The 16228-nt window shown below is 32.2% G+C and overlaps 1 protein-coding gene across 1 annotated transcript in view; it reads right to left on the bottom strand.

Moving 5' to 3' along the window:
• Nucleotides 1–16228, bottom strand: part of LOC145662484 (uncharacterized) — a 534791-nt gene that overhangs the window by 220894 nt on the left and 297669 nt on the right. The window contains exons 44-45 of the mRNA XM_081728093.1: nt 7738–7764; nt 1478–1525 (exon numbers count right to left, since the gene is read on the bottom strand). Coding sequence (XP_081584219.1) covers nt 1478–1525; nt 7738–7764 — 75 coding nt within the window. The remainder of the gene's footprint in view (nt 1–1477; nt 1526–7737; nt 7765–16228) is intronic.

Below are 16228 nucleotides of genomic sequence, written 5' to 3' on the forward strand. Positions count from 1 at the left end.
GAAGCAACGCACTGAACGTAATTTTCTACGTGAACTGGATGAAGAAATGTGGTTTATGAAGACAGGAATTCTCCAGGATATTCTTCATGTCAAGAAGAAAAGAACTCAGTGCAAGGAGTCTCAGTCTCAAGCAAACAGTGCTTGGAATGCGGGAAATTGTTTACTAATTCTAACTTTACTAATCTGAAATTAGCGCTTTGCAATAAATGTAACGGAAAAATGCATTTAGTTTGTATCCCAAAAGTCCGTAAAGCATTTTTCCTGATTTGAACATTCAAAGTGCAAGTGAATATCAACAATTTCAGTGCCAGAAGTGCTTTTAAGGTGACAGTGATAATAGTGATCTAGGATACCTGACAGAGGCTTTAAAGGGTTAATAAGAGTAAAAAAAAGTTGTTCTGCAATTTACGTACTACTAGCAGCTGTTTTCACTTAAATATCATTAAATAAGGAGTTTGTTTTCAAAAAAGGCAATGTTTTCACTTCGGAGTAATTTACATTGTTTGTGTATTCCGACTGCTTTAATAAAAGCTGCTAAATGGAATCATTGATTTTCTTGAAAAATGAAAATATTCCTTCTGGGTACTAAGCTAATCGAGTATCATTGCACTAAGTAGCACACAAAACTTCGGTTTTCCATATCGAGTAAAAATTTCCATGTGATTATGTCACATAATGCATATATTTATTTTTGTACCTTGTAATTCCTAGCGGTCGACCTTGCAGTAAATGTTCGGTCGACTACTGAATTTTACGGGCGACTAGTGTAGTTTTTGGTACTTTTCTGTATTTTTTCATTTTTGCACAATACAAGGAAAATCAAAGTGAAAATAAACATTATTTCATGTTCCTTGAAGTTTAATTTTCATCTCCAGCATAAATTTGTTACTTTTAGATGAACAGAAAAGCGTACAGGAGTAAGATTTCACAGCAGAAATCAAATTCGATCGACTACTGGCGCTATCACCCTACCTACATAGCAGTTATGTACTATTCGTTATAAGTGAGTATTTCGAGAATATACATTAAACACAACGGTACCTTGTTGTGCAAATTACTTGCGAACGATTGATGCAGTAGAAGAGTAAACCGTATGTTAACGAATAACATTTTTGTAATTAAGATTTGCCAGTAATAACAGAACATTCAATAACCATTTGCGCATTTGAATTAATGAATGATCTTCCACTTATTTTGTAATTGAAGATATTTATAAGATAATTAAGCGGTATTTCTTAACGGTCGGGAAAGATGTATTCAATGACTAAACAGACGTATGATACTCATTATGTTTTGAACATTTATCAACACATTTGTTAATTATATCACAATTCAATTTTTCAAACAAATTTGCGAAATTCTTCATTTGGTATATTACATGTAAAAACCTAGACTCAATAAACTGAATTAATGAAGGAACTTAATACATTTTTGTTCTACACATTAAGTAAAAAAGCGAGTAATATATATTACTTACCAGACCATTTTCACCGTAGCACTTATCAAAAGTGTTAGTTACTCTTTGCTGGAAAGAAACAACGTACTTTTAAAGCATTTCTTAATTATCTTTGAAATATTTATAAAATTTGAACGTTAGTTCAGTGTGCCCTATAGCACATTTCTATTTCCAGAATAAAAAAACAGTAATACAAATATAAAAACTAACATTAATTCCAAATTTTTGGTTTGCAATAATTTTTATTTTTTTAAATAAATTTGATCACCAAAGATTATCTCTTTCCGATTATTGCTTTAATAATATCACTTCCATAAAAGTTCACATATTATGTAGGTAAAATTAATCCTGATAAAGCGGTAAACCATATTGAAAGAATTTCCCTTTTTTGCAAGAAAAATGTTTTCACAAAGGTTTTTTGCAGAACTGTCCTATAATAAGTAGATCGGAACAACGCTAATTATTTTACAAAATATTTAGGAACATAATAATAGAGAATTGGCATTTGCCTTTTACATTTTCTTTATGTATATAAATATATGCATAAGAGATAAGCAGAAAAACAATATTTGGTTTACGTTATAAAATTGATTTACATAATAAGTCACGAGTGGTTTCCATGAAATGCTACTGAATGCTCAGTATTTTTTGATTTGCAAACTTGGAAATTACAATTATATGAATAATTTTATTATTAATTGTAAGTAGGATGATTTTGAATTATTGCATTTATATGTGCTGGTGATCAAATGCCTAGTGTAGAAATGTATACTTACAATAGAATATTACAAGAAGTAAATGTTTCACTACCTTTATGTTTCTGACATCTAATTTTGTTTTTCAAAATATCTTTTTTTAGAAATTTCCAATATTCAATAATCTACTTCTCTTTAAATATAGATAATATAATTGAACATCTTAGTAGGTTGCTTTGAAAAGAGCATAAAGAAATCAAACCTAGGTAAAAGCTGCGAAAAAATCGTTACTGAGCAATAATGTTGAAAGAATATTTTTTATAGTTTTAAGATTGGAGGCTCTTTCTATCTGTATCTGTGTGAGACAATGTTTTTTTTTTAATTTCGTATCTGAATGTATAATTCGAGAACGGTTATTACTGATGTTCATAACTAAATTAGATTGCCCTCTGACGTGTTAGTGTTCTAAGGATGATAGTAGACGAGTAATCACGTTAAATTATTGTTTGTGCTGGTCGTAAATTGGAAGCAGTCCTCTGAATAGTGATCATTAAGAAAATAATGTTTAAAAACAGACAATTCTCGCAGTATACATCACAGCTAAAGATAAGAAAGGTGGCACATATTACAAAATATTAGTTCTGCACTAATTCTTTGAGTTTATAAATGCCCAATAATCATAAGAGATACCATGATGTGTATTCCGACACAATCGACAATTTGTATTGTACTCAAATACATAAAGACCACATCCTCGATTTCTTGCGTGGTTGTAGAACTGAAACATTTTTAAGGCAAACGGGAGAGAAAATTTTTCCTAAGTAGATATTATTAGTGCAGATGAAACATTTCTAAACGTTTGTGTTTGTCGTTCTGTTAGGAGAATTGAACATGAGTATCATATAAAAATTCGTAATAGTAATCCATCAAAAAACATCATCGCAAGTATATCAATAACTCTAGACCAAAGGATGAACTTGAATGTAAAGCCCTATGCCTTTTTGCATGAAGCAGAGAGTTGGGATTGTCCGAATTCTTGAAACAGTTCTCAATAATCCCCAAATATAGGTAGTCGAAAACATCATATGCCTTAAGCAACTGCGTGCTGCGTAGTCCGTAAAAGATGCAAATGTCTATATTTCGGCTCATTTGTAAACTTCAAATTTTTCCACAGACCTGAAATCAATATTGTGAGTCATGGCAACAGTTGTGCTATTGCGATTTCCAAACTGTGCTTTACGTATAACACTGTGCTCTATGTGACTGAAGTAACAAACATTTGAAAGATAATGAGAAAACTTATAAAATTATTTTTCTAATTGTTGTAATTGTACCTGATAAGGCAATATCAAATTTATTCGACCATTTCATATTCCAAATTTGTTCCGTTGTTGTTCCTTGAAAAGTGTGTGACTAGAAAAATATTTTATATAAAGTCGCCATATATGTCGTGTTAGAGCGTTAACATAAGAGTAGCTTCCAAATTTCATAAGAATTTTAGATGTTGCCTTTATGTGAAATTGTAACATCGCTTTATTAAATAAGCTGCTCAGAAGCTGAACAATTTCAAAATTAGTAAAGAAGAGCATGGGATGAAAAACATTGCAGCCGTTTGTATTGCGATATTTCACAAAATTTTGTTCATATCATTTCTATAAGATCTCCATTAAGTGGAAGAGCCTATAATTGTTTGTTTACTGCAAACTGTTGGGGAAAAAATGCCAACGCAGGAGAATTGTGGATCGGGTTACTGAATTTATATATTTATTGTATCAAGATTTCTCCAATTTGTCTTCTTTTCAGAGTCACTGTACTAACATATTTATCCTTAAGACATGGATGGTTATAGAATTTGTTTTCCAAACGTTTTAGAAATGCGTTTAGAAAAGCATAAAGAGTTGAAAGAATTCAATTATTCTGAAAGAGAAAACAAATTTAATGCCTATATATATATATATATCCATTTCGACATTTTGACCTCTTCCTAGAGCAGTGACTAGGAGAACAATCTTCATACAAATTGAAATGATAGTTTCTTTCTGATCACACGTTATAATTGAATGATGCAATCTTGCAGAAATAAAACATACAAAACACTCGCACGAAAATATTTCCTAGTTACAAAGATAAATAAATCGGACAATCGATAAGTTCCCTGCTACATCACTGAAAGACACATGTGCATCGGGTCCAGTCTCTGAGGCTATTTGAAATCATCAGGAAATGATTTCATATTGGAATTTCCTACCGTGAACTGCAAATAAATATAATGGAATAATGAAATAAAAGATACAAAAAATATATTATTTTCTGTATACACCCAGTACTAATAGCGTATTAATGAGATATATTGCTCTAGTTTAAAATAAATTGAAAGTCATTTATAATGTTCTATCACTAAGTATATTTCAGATATGCATAAGCAATATTATGTTACTATATTACAGTGCTATACCGGAAGCATGAGTATTATGAATTCTACAAATATTAAATTGAAAATAAGTCACGCGATGGTTAAAAATATTTCTGCCAGAATAATATTGCTTCTCATATAACTTTTCTTTATTTTAGAAACTTGGATCCATGTTAAATTATTGTTTGTGTTGATCGTAAATTGACGGTAGTCCTCAGAATTGCGATAATTTATGAAAGCATGCTTTACACAGATTGCTCTAGCAGTGTATATGAGATTACAAAAAAATATAAATAAATAAATAAGGAAATATATAACATATTGCAAAAATTACAAAATTACCATACTTTATATACGTGTGTTTATATATGCCCAATAATCATGAGACATAATTTAATATGCATTCTATTACAATTGATAATTTATGTTGTACTCAAACACTTACCACCACATTCTCAATTTTTTGTGTGGTTCAAGGTGTTAATTTTTTTTAGGAAAATGGGAGAGATAAATGTTTCTAAGTAGTTACTATTGGTGTTTGATTTCATTGTCAATGTTGATCTGTATAACATTTCACCGTTCTGAATTGCAAGAATGACACATTTTTCGATATACATATTATAAAGGTTGTAAATTTTTAATTTAATACTATAAAGCTACAAATAGAGGTTTTTGAAATAACAGAGCACTTAAGCATTTAAGAAATAATATTTCTTGTGAATTCTTTACATTTCCCCCACTTACATTACAGTAAATACTAACAATTAATCACGAACAACAGGAGTGCTAGAAAGATTTACCTTCTAATTTAGGTGACAGTTCTCAAAATAAGTCATCATAATAGTACAAATGCGACTTGATACATTGTCTTTCGTACTTTGACTTAAATTACATAGGCGATAAATTTATACCTCCATGGTGTCATGGTTTCCTGGAGTCTGGGATTTTTGGAGATAGAGTAAGTTGAAAATTTGCATATTTATTCTATAAGTTAAATATGTTTCAAATACATGTATAAAGTACATGTAAAATTACTTTGAAACATCAACACTTTCTTTTGAGCAAACACATGAAGTAGTGTTGTTAGTATATGAACATCCTTATAAAGTTATACAACGAAGCAAACATTTGCGAATATGTCCCAGGCTATCCGTATCATTATAACATATGATGCATTAAATGAAGATTTTCTTGAAACTAGAATAATTTCAAAAAGGTTTTTCCTAAATTTATTACAAATTTACATATTACAGTTAAGTGTTATTATCTTTACCAAGCAAACATCCTTCCAAATATAATTTTCCTTGCTCATAAAAGCAATAATATATAAAACATGTTAATCTTATTTAGGAAGATTGATTGAAATAGCTTGTTCTTATTTTTAGATCCCTTCGGTTTTTCTGTATTACTTTTACGTTTGGCGGAAAGAAATTTATGCCTTATAAGGTAATATAAAACAATAAAACGTATTGTTCTAGAATTAACTGAGATATATGATGTTATCAGATTAACAGTTTGTAAGTCAAAAAATTGAATTGTAGGAAACTTAAGTAACTAGGTATATTTTGTAGTTCTGTTTGAACCCTCACATAAGGAGATATTTACAATTAACATACTAGGAAGTATTTTCAGATGGTGATAGTTATTAAAAGATTAGGGTCTATATTTCTTGTCTTATTATCTACTGATTCAGATATATATGTTGTGCATGCGGCACTAATGCGAATGGGATTCTTTATATATAGAACTGTATTTTTAATTGTTCTCTTTTCAGCTTAGAGTGTGATAACGTATGGTGAATAGTGTTAGTATTCTAATTTATATGTTTTCTTTGTATCACAAGGGTACGTACATCATAAGATGAAAGCCGTTTTTAAGGTTTGAAGTGTAAGTCGGTTTCTTTTATCTTGCTTCACTGACTGGAACAGAATATGATTAATATTACTTGTTAACATGTGGTAAAGTTTCTAAACAGGGGACATGCTAAGTCAGTTGCGAAGAAGCTACCTGTGTTGCAACGGGTTCTTCGTTTAATTCCAAGCCATGTGGGTTTGAGATGGTAATTATCTCTCTAGACTTCCATAGACTTTATCGCAATTTTTACACTTTCTTCTACATGATTATTACGACAATTCCTAAATTATTTTTAATTATAATCTGTTTTTCATATCGTACAGAGTATTCACATAGGATGTAAAACGAGAAAATTGTTTTCATTCAGTAATGAGCCAATTGGAACATATTTGTTAAATTTTGTAATACGATTTCTTAATATGTACACAAATGTATATTATACTTGTGTATATATTAACTCCTGCGTCTAAAAGATTTAAGCCAATCTGTAAGTATACTCATGAACTAAAATAAAGAAGTAGAAGTGTGTCATTAATAGGAGAAGACGACTGAACACGTGGGTATATTCTGCTGAATATTAATTTGTATTAACTCAGCGTGCAAACAACATCCACTTACGTAAATGTATTGAATACAATTACAATCACAAGTAGATTGGAGTGCTTATACGTGTAACTTTGAGTTTTCTTTTGTGGAAATTCAAAATTTGATGAATGCCTATTTTCATAGAAATTTATTTTGTTTGCTGCTAAGAAAAATAATATTAGTTTTATTGTTACTAGCTTCAGAGCACTGCCTTTATTGGTGAGTAGTACTTCCTTAATATAAGTTAAACGTTTTATTGTTTAATCTTGAAAATACGTACACATTAAGTTAGATTTTGGCATTAAAGTACATTCAAATAATTGATTTTGTCTATTATAGTTGGAATTCATAAACGAATAGAAGCATAGTTTATCCTTTAAGGAAACTCTACACTCAATTACTTTTTTTTACATTCGCTTTATCACTAATGTCGTAGATACCTCAGGAAAATCCATCATCAGTATTTAATTCATTTATTTACTGAGCATCATTTATTTACAGTTTTTCATAAACTGACAAATCGTACAAACACGTCGGTTTATTCAAAGCCAGAATCCATTTTGTTTTTTTTATTATGCAAAGCGAATATCTATATCGGGTTCAATTCTTTATATGATTTGCACTTGAATGTTAGTACCAGGTTAATGACATCATTTCAAATAGAATTTGAATGGAGGTAAGATGAAAAAGTTCAGAAAACGTTAACACATTTTTAATATTGAAATAAAACTTACCTTAACATTTGAGACAACTTCAAGAACCTGGAAAACGTAATGCATATATATATGTTTTATACTGCGTGATGGTCACATGTAATGTTAATGCAAATATTCAATTACATGATGAACAGTTAGCGAATTATTTGCTAACCTATAAAAGTTATAAGCAATAGTAATTAAAAATGATTTTATTTCATTGGAAACTTTCTAAGTTTAACTGAATGTGTTAATGTGAAATAACTTGAATATACGAAATTTAATTATGTGTATTATCTAATGAACAAAAGCGTTGTGTATTTTATAATATATTAATGTTAAAGTACCTTAATCAGCTTGTTTGCAATAATACACAGTATGGATTCGGTAACCTAGAAAATTCTATCGCTTTTTCACTCACTATCGTCGAACATCAACCTGTGACGCAAGTAGTACGTGGAAGTTTAATAATCCCCATCAGCAGTTCTGCATTGTCCTATCAACATCGAAGACTTTCTGCCAACGATCCGGAAGGACATGGATTGCATCGCGGTAGAACTGAGTAAACCGTGAAGCAAAGAAAGTACAAGTGCCTTTCGCATATCTACTATGGATTTGAACTAAATGGCAAGTCTAAGGTGATGGTACAAGGGTTGGACCACATGATAAACGGACGTCCAATGTCCCAGGAGTATATCAGATTCAATAGCGGTTCTTATACAAAGCGTAGAATGGTGTCCCGGGTCACCTTAGCCACGCGGGCTTAGGGTTGTCCTGTAATAGGAGGACCCCTGTGCGATTGAGAAGTGCTGGATCTATAGTTTTGAGTTTTTCTTGAACTGCATTGATGTTCTAATCAGCTGGCAGCACTTCCCATTTCACTGTAACATGAGCAGTCAACCAAACACTCAGGAGGACCTTCTACGGGTAAAGTGCTGCTTTCATCTTAGGAGGAACCGGTTCATGGGATGGAAACCAATGATGATGGCGCCGTGGAGGTTTGTACAGAACCTCTTCTCATCACACGTAAACACGGGCTCCTTCCTCAGACGATTCAGCAGAGAAACACAGGTGTCTGCTCGCGTTTTCTTTTGGCCTGTTATCAAATTATGTGAGACCTATCAAAAACTTCTACTGCTTTCCAATTTGATGGAGGAGCTTTCGAATGGTTTCTCCACTAACACTGAATTATAGTCCTAGTTCCTCATGTCTGGACACTCTTCGCCTCAATTGTTGCTTGAAGATCTTTTTGGACATTTGTTCATCTTTTTTACTCATGGTGCGTATTGGAGTGTTTCGTCATTGTCTTTGAACTTGTTAAACCATCGCTGCCCGTCCACGTAGTCAGAAAATTCTCAAAAGAGGTCTAACATATTTCCCGTCCCTCTGTAGCGGCTTTTTACTTCAGCATGCAAGCCCTTATGACGCTCTACGAAGATCCGACATTTACTATTTCCTTACGCAATTTCTCGGTGTAACTGAACTGCCACAAGGCAGTATGCTGGATATACCCACACATACAACTGCTGACCTTAGCCTTATCTCCATTTGCAATTTAATCGAAGTGGGAGGGCCAATTAAACAACAACAAAAATTCCTTTGTTACCTTTATAGGTGTTATAAAATATGAATTTATCTATTTTTTCTAAATTCGCATATTGACATAATCAATACAAATTACTTTATAGATACCTTGTATATAATGGATACCATAACATTTCCCATCACTACCCCTAGAAGGTCCGTGCTCGTATCTGGTATAGGAAAGATCAAGGGGAGTTCTGGTAAATTTATTCAATTTAACTAAACGTGTTGAACTAAATTAAATATATGCTTTCAAAAAGTGCACTTTTTATTTGTAAGAAATGGCTAAACACTGTGCGAAAAATTGCTTATGTATTATATTATGTTTCTTATAGCAATAATATCACAAACTCAGATTGTAGTAGTTTATGGTAGAATTGAAGCCTATTCCTGTGTAACTATCCTTTTCAGCCTTTCCTTTTACAATCAGAATTGCACGTTGGAAGATATTTACTCATACTAACTCTGTAACATGTGAAGTTAGGTTTATGTACGTTTTATATTCCTAATGAATTAAACTCAATACGACTTATTTATATTGCGTATTCTAAACGTAAATAACGTAGTGATTTCCTCTCTTTTTATCTGACATCAGACATTTATCATTTGCTGTGGTTACTTTATGCATGCCTTTATAATATAGGTTTAGACCTTTTCGTTCTGATATATATCAGAGCAAAATGCCTAAAAGTAAAATTCGAAATATTACTCTATATTTATAAATGTGTAATATCTATCACATAAATCAGTGTTCTAATACAAATTGAGAAAATCGATTTATCACTGCAATGTAACAACAGGCGTTTAAAAACATGACATTTCAAACACGATATTTTTTTATTGAAAAGGTATTTCCAAACAAAGTGTTCGCACTCTACACATCTCATTTCGATTTTCTTCAGATTGTCCTTCAGGTCCTCTGATTGTGCTTCTCGATATGTGAGGTCGTGAACGTATACGTACTAAAATATTTCGCAAAAGAAATTCACTTAAGTATGCAGAAAACACGTGTTAAGGTGTATGAAACTTAAGTGTTAATATCAAGGAAGAAAAGTACTTTTTTAAAAAAAGAAAGTAATACAAGCTTTAGATATAAAAACCAGTGAAAGGAATTTAGGGAAAATGAAAAATGTCCGAGAGTGGGGATCAAGTTAGTTCATAAAACAAGACTTTTTTTAAAAAGAGTAAAAACCATTCGGTATATTTCAGAAGATAAAAACGAAAATGAACACTTCATCAAAAGGAACAATAATAAACCAAAAAGTCCTGAATACATATTAATTCATATAAATTAAGTAATAAAAGAATTTGCAACCAAAATTACACTCCCCTAGTCGTTTTAGGGTTAAAGAAAATAACAGTATAGCATTTCGTTTTACTGGGTATAAGATTTGCAACAAATGTACCTTTGTTATCGGCTACTTAAGTGAATTAGATAAAGTAAGGTTAAATAACTGATGGATTATATATTGTGATGAACAGCATCACCGCTATGAAAAGTAAGATTTGTTTTGCTGTACAGATTCGACTTCTTATAATTGTTAAAGAAATTCTGTTTGTTGGAAGAGCATATAATATTTAACACATTTTATTCCATTTTGATTAATTCTATTTAATATTTAACATTGTGTTTAGTAAAATAAATGAATGCATATTTGTTTTGGGCTTATTGTTTGTAGTTTAGTAAATGTGTTTGGCATTGGAGGCCCAGTGAATTACACTTAGAGAAAATCCTGAATAAGCTCCAATTCTTTGCTTAACATTTTGTGTCCTCAAACTAAAGACGTGCTCTTAATTCGATCGGTGAAAAGTTAAAATCTAGTTTGTCTCATCTATCTCGAAATCTATATTGTTTGAAGGAACATAAGTATAGGAAAAAATATAGTTCTTAAATATGCAAAAAAAATGTATTCTTATATTTTGTTCGTAGAACGCATAGTTTCAAAATATGTGCAGAAGTAACGCAAACTACTATAATATCACTCATGAAAGTGGATAGATGTTTCCTCGTTTTACAAGTATTTAAATTCATTTCGTTTGCTTAACATATTTCTATCAACGAAGGGTCATGAATACGTCACAACGATTTATAAACTACACTCCATTCAGAAAACATACAAACACACTCCTCGACCTGGAAACTAAATCTTGGGATTTAAGGGGTCCAGTCTATCTGACTGTGATTATGATTTGAAAACAATGCATCTAAATAATTCGAAACACTGTAGGTAATAAATATTACAAGTTGAAAATTTAAGTTTAAAGAAATACTATGACAAATGAAAAAATATTGATATCCCCTAGGATCATGGTTAGCCCATCATTCCCTATAAAATAAACAGCTTTTCAAAACGATAAAACTAATATGTCTCCATCACTACCTGATGCGGAAAAAGCGCAAAGAAAGACGTTTTGTTAAAATATAACCTTTCGAAAACATTTAGCCCCTCCAGATCCCCTTGTGATAACGTATAGATCTGACAAAAATCTGATATATACTACTCAGTGTACTGAATAACTGCAAAATTCCAGTATTCTAGGAGAAAGCTAAGCCCGCCAAAATATACACCCCACAAAACTTCAGATTCCGGTTTAAGACATGATCTCAGGTGAAAATTCCCTGAGATATCAATATTTATCCTAGGACCATGGTTTGGCTATCCTTCTCTTTAGAATACAACAGCTTTTCAAATGGCACCATTCAAATGTCTTGATCACGAATGTGACGCGTGAAAATAGCCAAAAAGAGAGTTTTAGTAAAGATATTTTACATGACCTATTGCCCCTCTGGACTCTCTGCTTTAACACATTGATCTGAAAAAAATCCGATAAATAATACTGATAATTAATGATTGTGCAAAATATCAATCATCCATGTGCAAAAGTAAGCCCACCAAAAATTAGGAAGAGTAGGCCGAACAATATATATTTTTTATTTTGACGTAATCATCTCCTACGTTTCGATGCAGAAAGACGTGAAACTATACGTAATGTGTTCTATAATGCATATAGATTAAAAACAAAACAAAAGATAAAAGCGTAGTAAATAATTGTGTTGATAGTTTTAATCGAATAACGAAGACACCTTTTTATTTCTTAAAGATAGGTTTCAGAACTCCAAAGGGTTGAAACTACCAAATCAGAAACATTTTTCTGAATAAGTACATGTATACAAATGCCTAATGGTACCAATGATGTTGACACATATCGGCAAGAATATGTTGTTAGCATAAGTTTAGGAGTTTGTCCTGTAAGTTATGTCATTGCGATCAGTTCCCACTTTTAAAAAAGTGTACAAAACATGTTGTACAAAATATGTTGTCGAGAATGTGAAGTCCATAAAACTTCATAATTTATTTCTATTGTTTAAGAGATCAATAAATTCTATTCTTTCTCAAGCTTTTAGCCTCCTAATGAGATATCGCTTTACCGGACTGTCAAATTGAAGCGTTTTGCACACCCCATTTTCAAAACTGTTACATTTGGCACCAATGCGTCCTTAAAATATCTTCAAATTATCCTTGCATATATTAGACTATTTGCTGCCAAGCGCCTTGAAGATAACGAAGTCCTCATTCATTTTGGAAATTGAGTTATGGGTTTTACAACTTTGGGATATATCTATGGCAACAGAGTCCCATATCTATCTCGATTGCTGTCACAGACATCGACGAATGAGTAGTTATTCATAATGTGCGCACATAAGTATATGCTATACTTCATTCATTGTAGCTCCGAATTCGAACCAACATGGCTTCCTTAATCTAACCGAGATTAATCTGAATTAATTGTTTCAATAGGATATAAATTATGTTCCAATATAATTGTTTTACTTCGTTCGTATTACGTATTAATGTGTGTTTGTGTTCTCTAAAATTTTGGCTGAGACTTTACAGTGAACATTCAATGTAGACGTCATTTTCAGGTGTGGCTATACCATCATAATTGATATGATTTGCAGCCAACTCGTTGATTGTTAATAGACTGTTGACGATCACAAAGATTTATCGTAGGATTGCTTCTATGCAACATAATACATTTTAGTGAAACTATTGTCATTCTCAGTTGATATCTTGTTAATACATCATATGGATATAAGCGAATACCTTAATTGATTTTACACGTGATTGAACGAGTGACAAAATACTGCTTTGATCATGGTCTGTGGACCCAGCAAAAGCTACTCTATTTTCATCATGCACCACGTTGTACTTATCATATCAAGCTTCACTTCAATCTTTATCATCCTCTTAAACATCGTCAATCTTGAGTGTGAGTATATTTTATCAAAATTATTTTCTTAATTTAGTAGCAATTTTTGAATCTACTAGTTGTTTCCTATGTCATTTTACATAGTGCAATAACCTAAAAACCAACTACCAGCAATTTTACAATAGCAGGTAATCTCATATTCATTGCAAGATTATGTAATCAATCTCCAGCAATGGCGTTAATCCTTGGAACCAGTTATGAATGCTGCCTTAGATTGAGAAACAAGAACACCAGATGCACCTAAATAATACAACACAATTTGCGTTGAGAGGAGTCAATCGAGCTTTACATACACAGTAAGATCTATTTCACCCAAACGTCATTTTAAATGTTATCTTATCAACCCTTTTCTAGCTAATGGATTGAGATAAATGGTAGACAGCCATTCTTAACGAACCAACTCTTTTCAATGTGTCCATATGAAAATCCGCACTTTTACCTACGCATGTGCCTAGTCATACAAAGAGTAACGACACTATTTTAATTTGTATTACGGTTAACACAGTTTCGCTTAATTTGTGACTCATTCCTTACATAGCTTAATGAACCATTATTATATATTAAGTCGTCTAAGGAACATAACTATTGTTCACAAATATATCTGCGTTATGGACTTAAGATCGATTTTCGTGGAGAAGTACATGGGAAAGATTCATTGTTCTTTTTTGTAAGTTAATTTTATGAAGTTAACATACTATAAGATATATAATATATTTCTTTAAAAACATCGTACAATAGAAGAGAGAGGCAAAAGGGAAGAAGTGGTTTATTTTATATATGAAATGATTATTTATTTGTTTTCTGGTACAAAAGTTCACAACGTTTGCATGAAATACTTCTAAGAAACTCTATCTAAGAAACAAATATTTAGAAGAGATATAAATCTATTAGAAATGTTTTGATGTTTCAGAGTGGAGTAGGTTTTCAAAGACGTGATTTGAGTGAAAGTAATTTAAGATTCACACCTGAAATAGAACATCTCATGAGCTTCTAGTTTAAGGATAATGAAACATAGTTTGTAAAATCATTTTTAAATCAGATGGTCTTATACATGAGAATTACTGTCATAAAAAATGTTGTGTGAATAAAGCGCCAGTATGTGATGGGTGTAACATAATAATAACAATGTATAACAGCTAGGCATTGGTTTCACATCTATAGATTGTGGATAAAGTGTGAATAGTGATACTACCAATGCACTTTCACTCCAAATACAGTCTGCATTTTCATTGAAAATGATAATAAAATACCCAAAGTGATTTACATCCATGGTTTTTGAACGCACTTGGCTGATTATTACTAACTAGGGAAGTACATGAAGTGGTACGCGGGGATCTGCATGTGTTATATGTCGTTGGGAAGGACACACAGAGTATACTTTACATGTGAAATATCTCGCTTGAATGGGTCCTGTAGGGGGCTTGGTGACGTTTTAAAGACAAGAACAAGGATCGCCCCGAAGCACTAAAAATCGAGGATAACAGAAGAAGCTATGATTTATTGCTTTGAGACGTGTTATATATAAGTTTAAGAGGTAGCTGAATAGGAACCTGACACCAAATGTTTGCAAAACAAAATGGCGGACCCAACATGGAGGATACTAATTACAAATAAACATGCTATGAATCTGAACTCAGGTATATAGAGATATACGACGTCACTGTGTATGAATCAGATGCTAAAAGTGTAAAATTCAAAATGACCGATCCAAGATGGCGGCAGGGCAGGGTTTGTAGTGCACATGAAAGTTTTATGATATAACAGATTGCAATCATAGGAAATAATTATTTTACTACCAACTCTTTCCCCAACTACCGAGGATATACGTAATTATCGGCATGTGTTTTATATCGTTCAAAAGGTGCATTGACTCCTCTTCACATCTGTAACATCTCGCTTGAAAGGCCTCAGTAAGGTATGTTGCAGTTATTTTCATATACCATCTGGATATTCGAACAATGACAGTGAAAAGGAAGCGTTTAAAATATCGATATACTTCAATAACCGCCTTTCCGGTTTCACATTATGACGTGTACACTTGTGAGCAACTAGTATGATAAATATACACTCTCCGTAGTAGGGATGGTACTGATACCGAGAGTAATTTCCATCTTGTGTGCTTTTCCAAATCGAAAGGAGGTCGAGACGGAGTCCAGGCGTGTCTCGATACTCATACGTCCATTCTGTACTTTTGCACCTTTTGTCCACCATATTAGATACGTCATATTGCATTTTGCACTTTTATCATTGAATTCGTATACCGCAACCACTACCTCCCTCTACCTACCTGCTTTCAGTTTCAGCAGTGCTTTACGTTTTGTCCGCCATATTGAATATTACACTTTTAGAATTCGATTCGTACACAACGAAATCGAATATCTCCATATACCTGATTTCGGATTCATAGCATGTTTCTTTTAATGTGTGTGTGGATGTTGGATACGTCATTTTGATTTGTAAACATTTAATATCAGATTCGTATTCAGCTACCTTTCAGACCTATATATATATACCACGTCTCAAACCAATTACGTCATATCTTCTTGTTTCATCCACGTTTTCTGGTGTTTCGGAGGAGCCTTGTTCTGATTTTTAAATGGCCGCCACGCCCCCTACTGGCCCCATTCATGCGAGATATTTCACATGTGAAGTATACTCGGTGTCACCGTTCCAA

This window comes from Thermobia domestica, chromosome 10 (assembly GCF_964235325.1).
Source record: "Thermobia domestica chromosome 10, izTheDome1.hap1.1, whole genome shotgun sequence".
Classification (NCBI taxonomy): Eukaryota; Metazoa; Arthropoda; class Insecta; order Zygentoma; family Lepismatidae; genus Thermobia; species Thermobia domestica.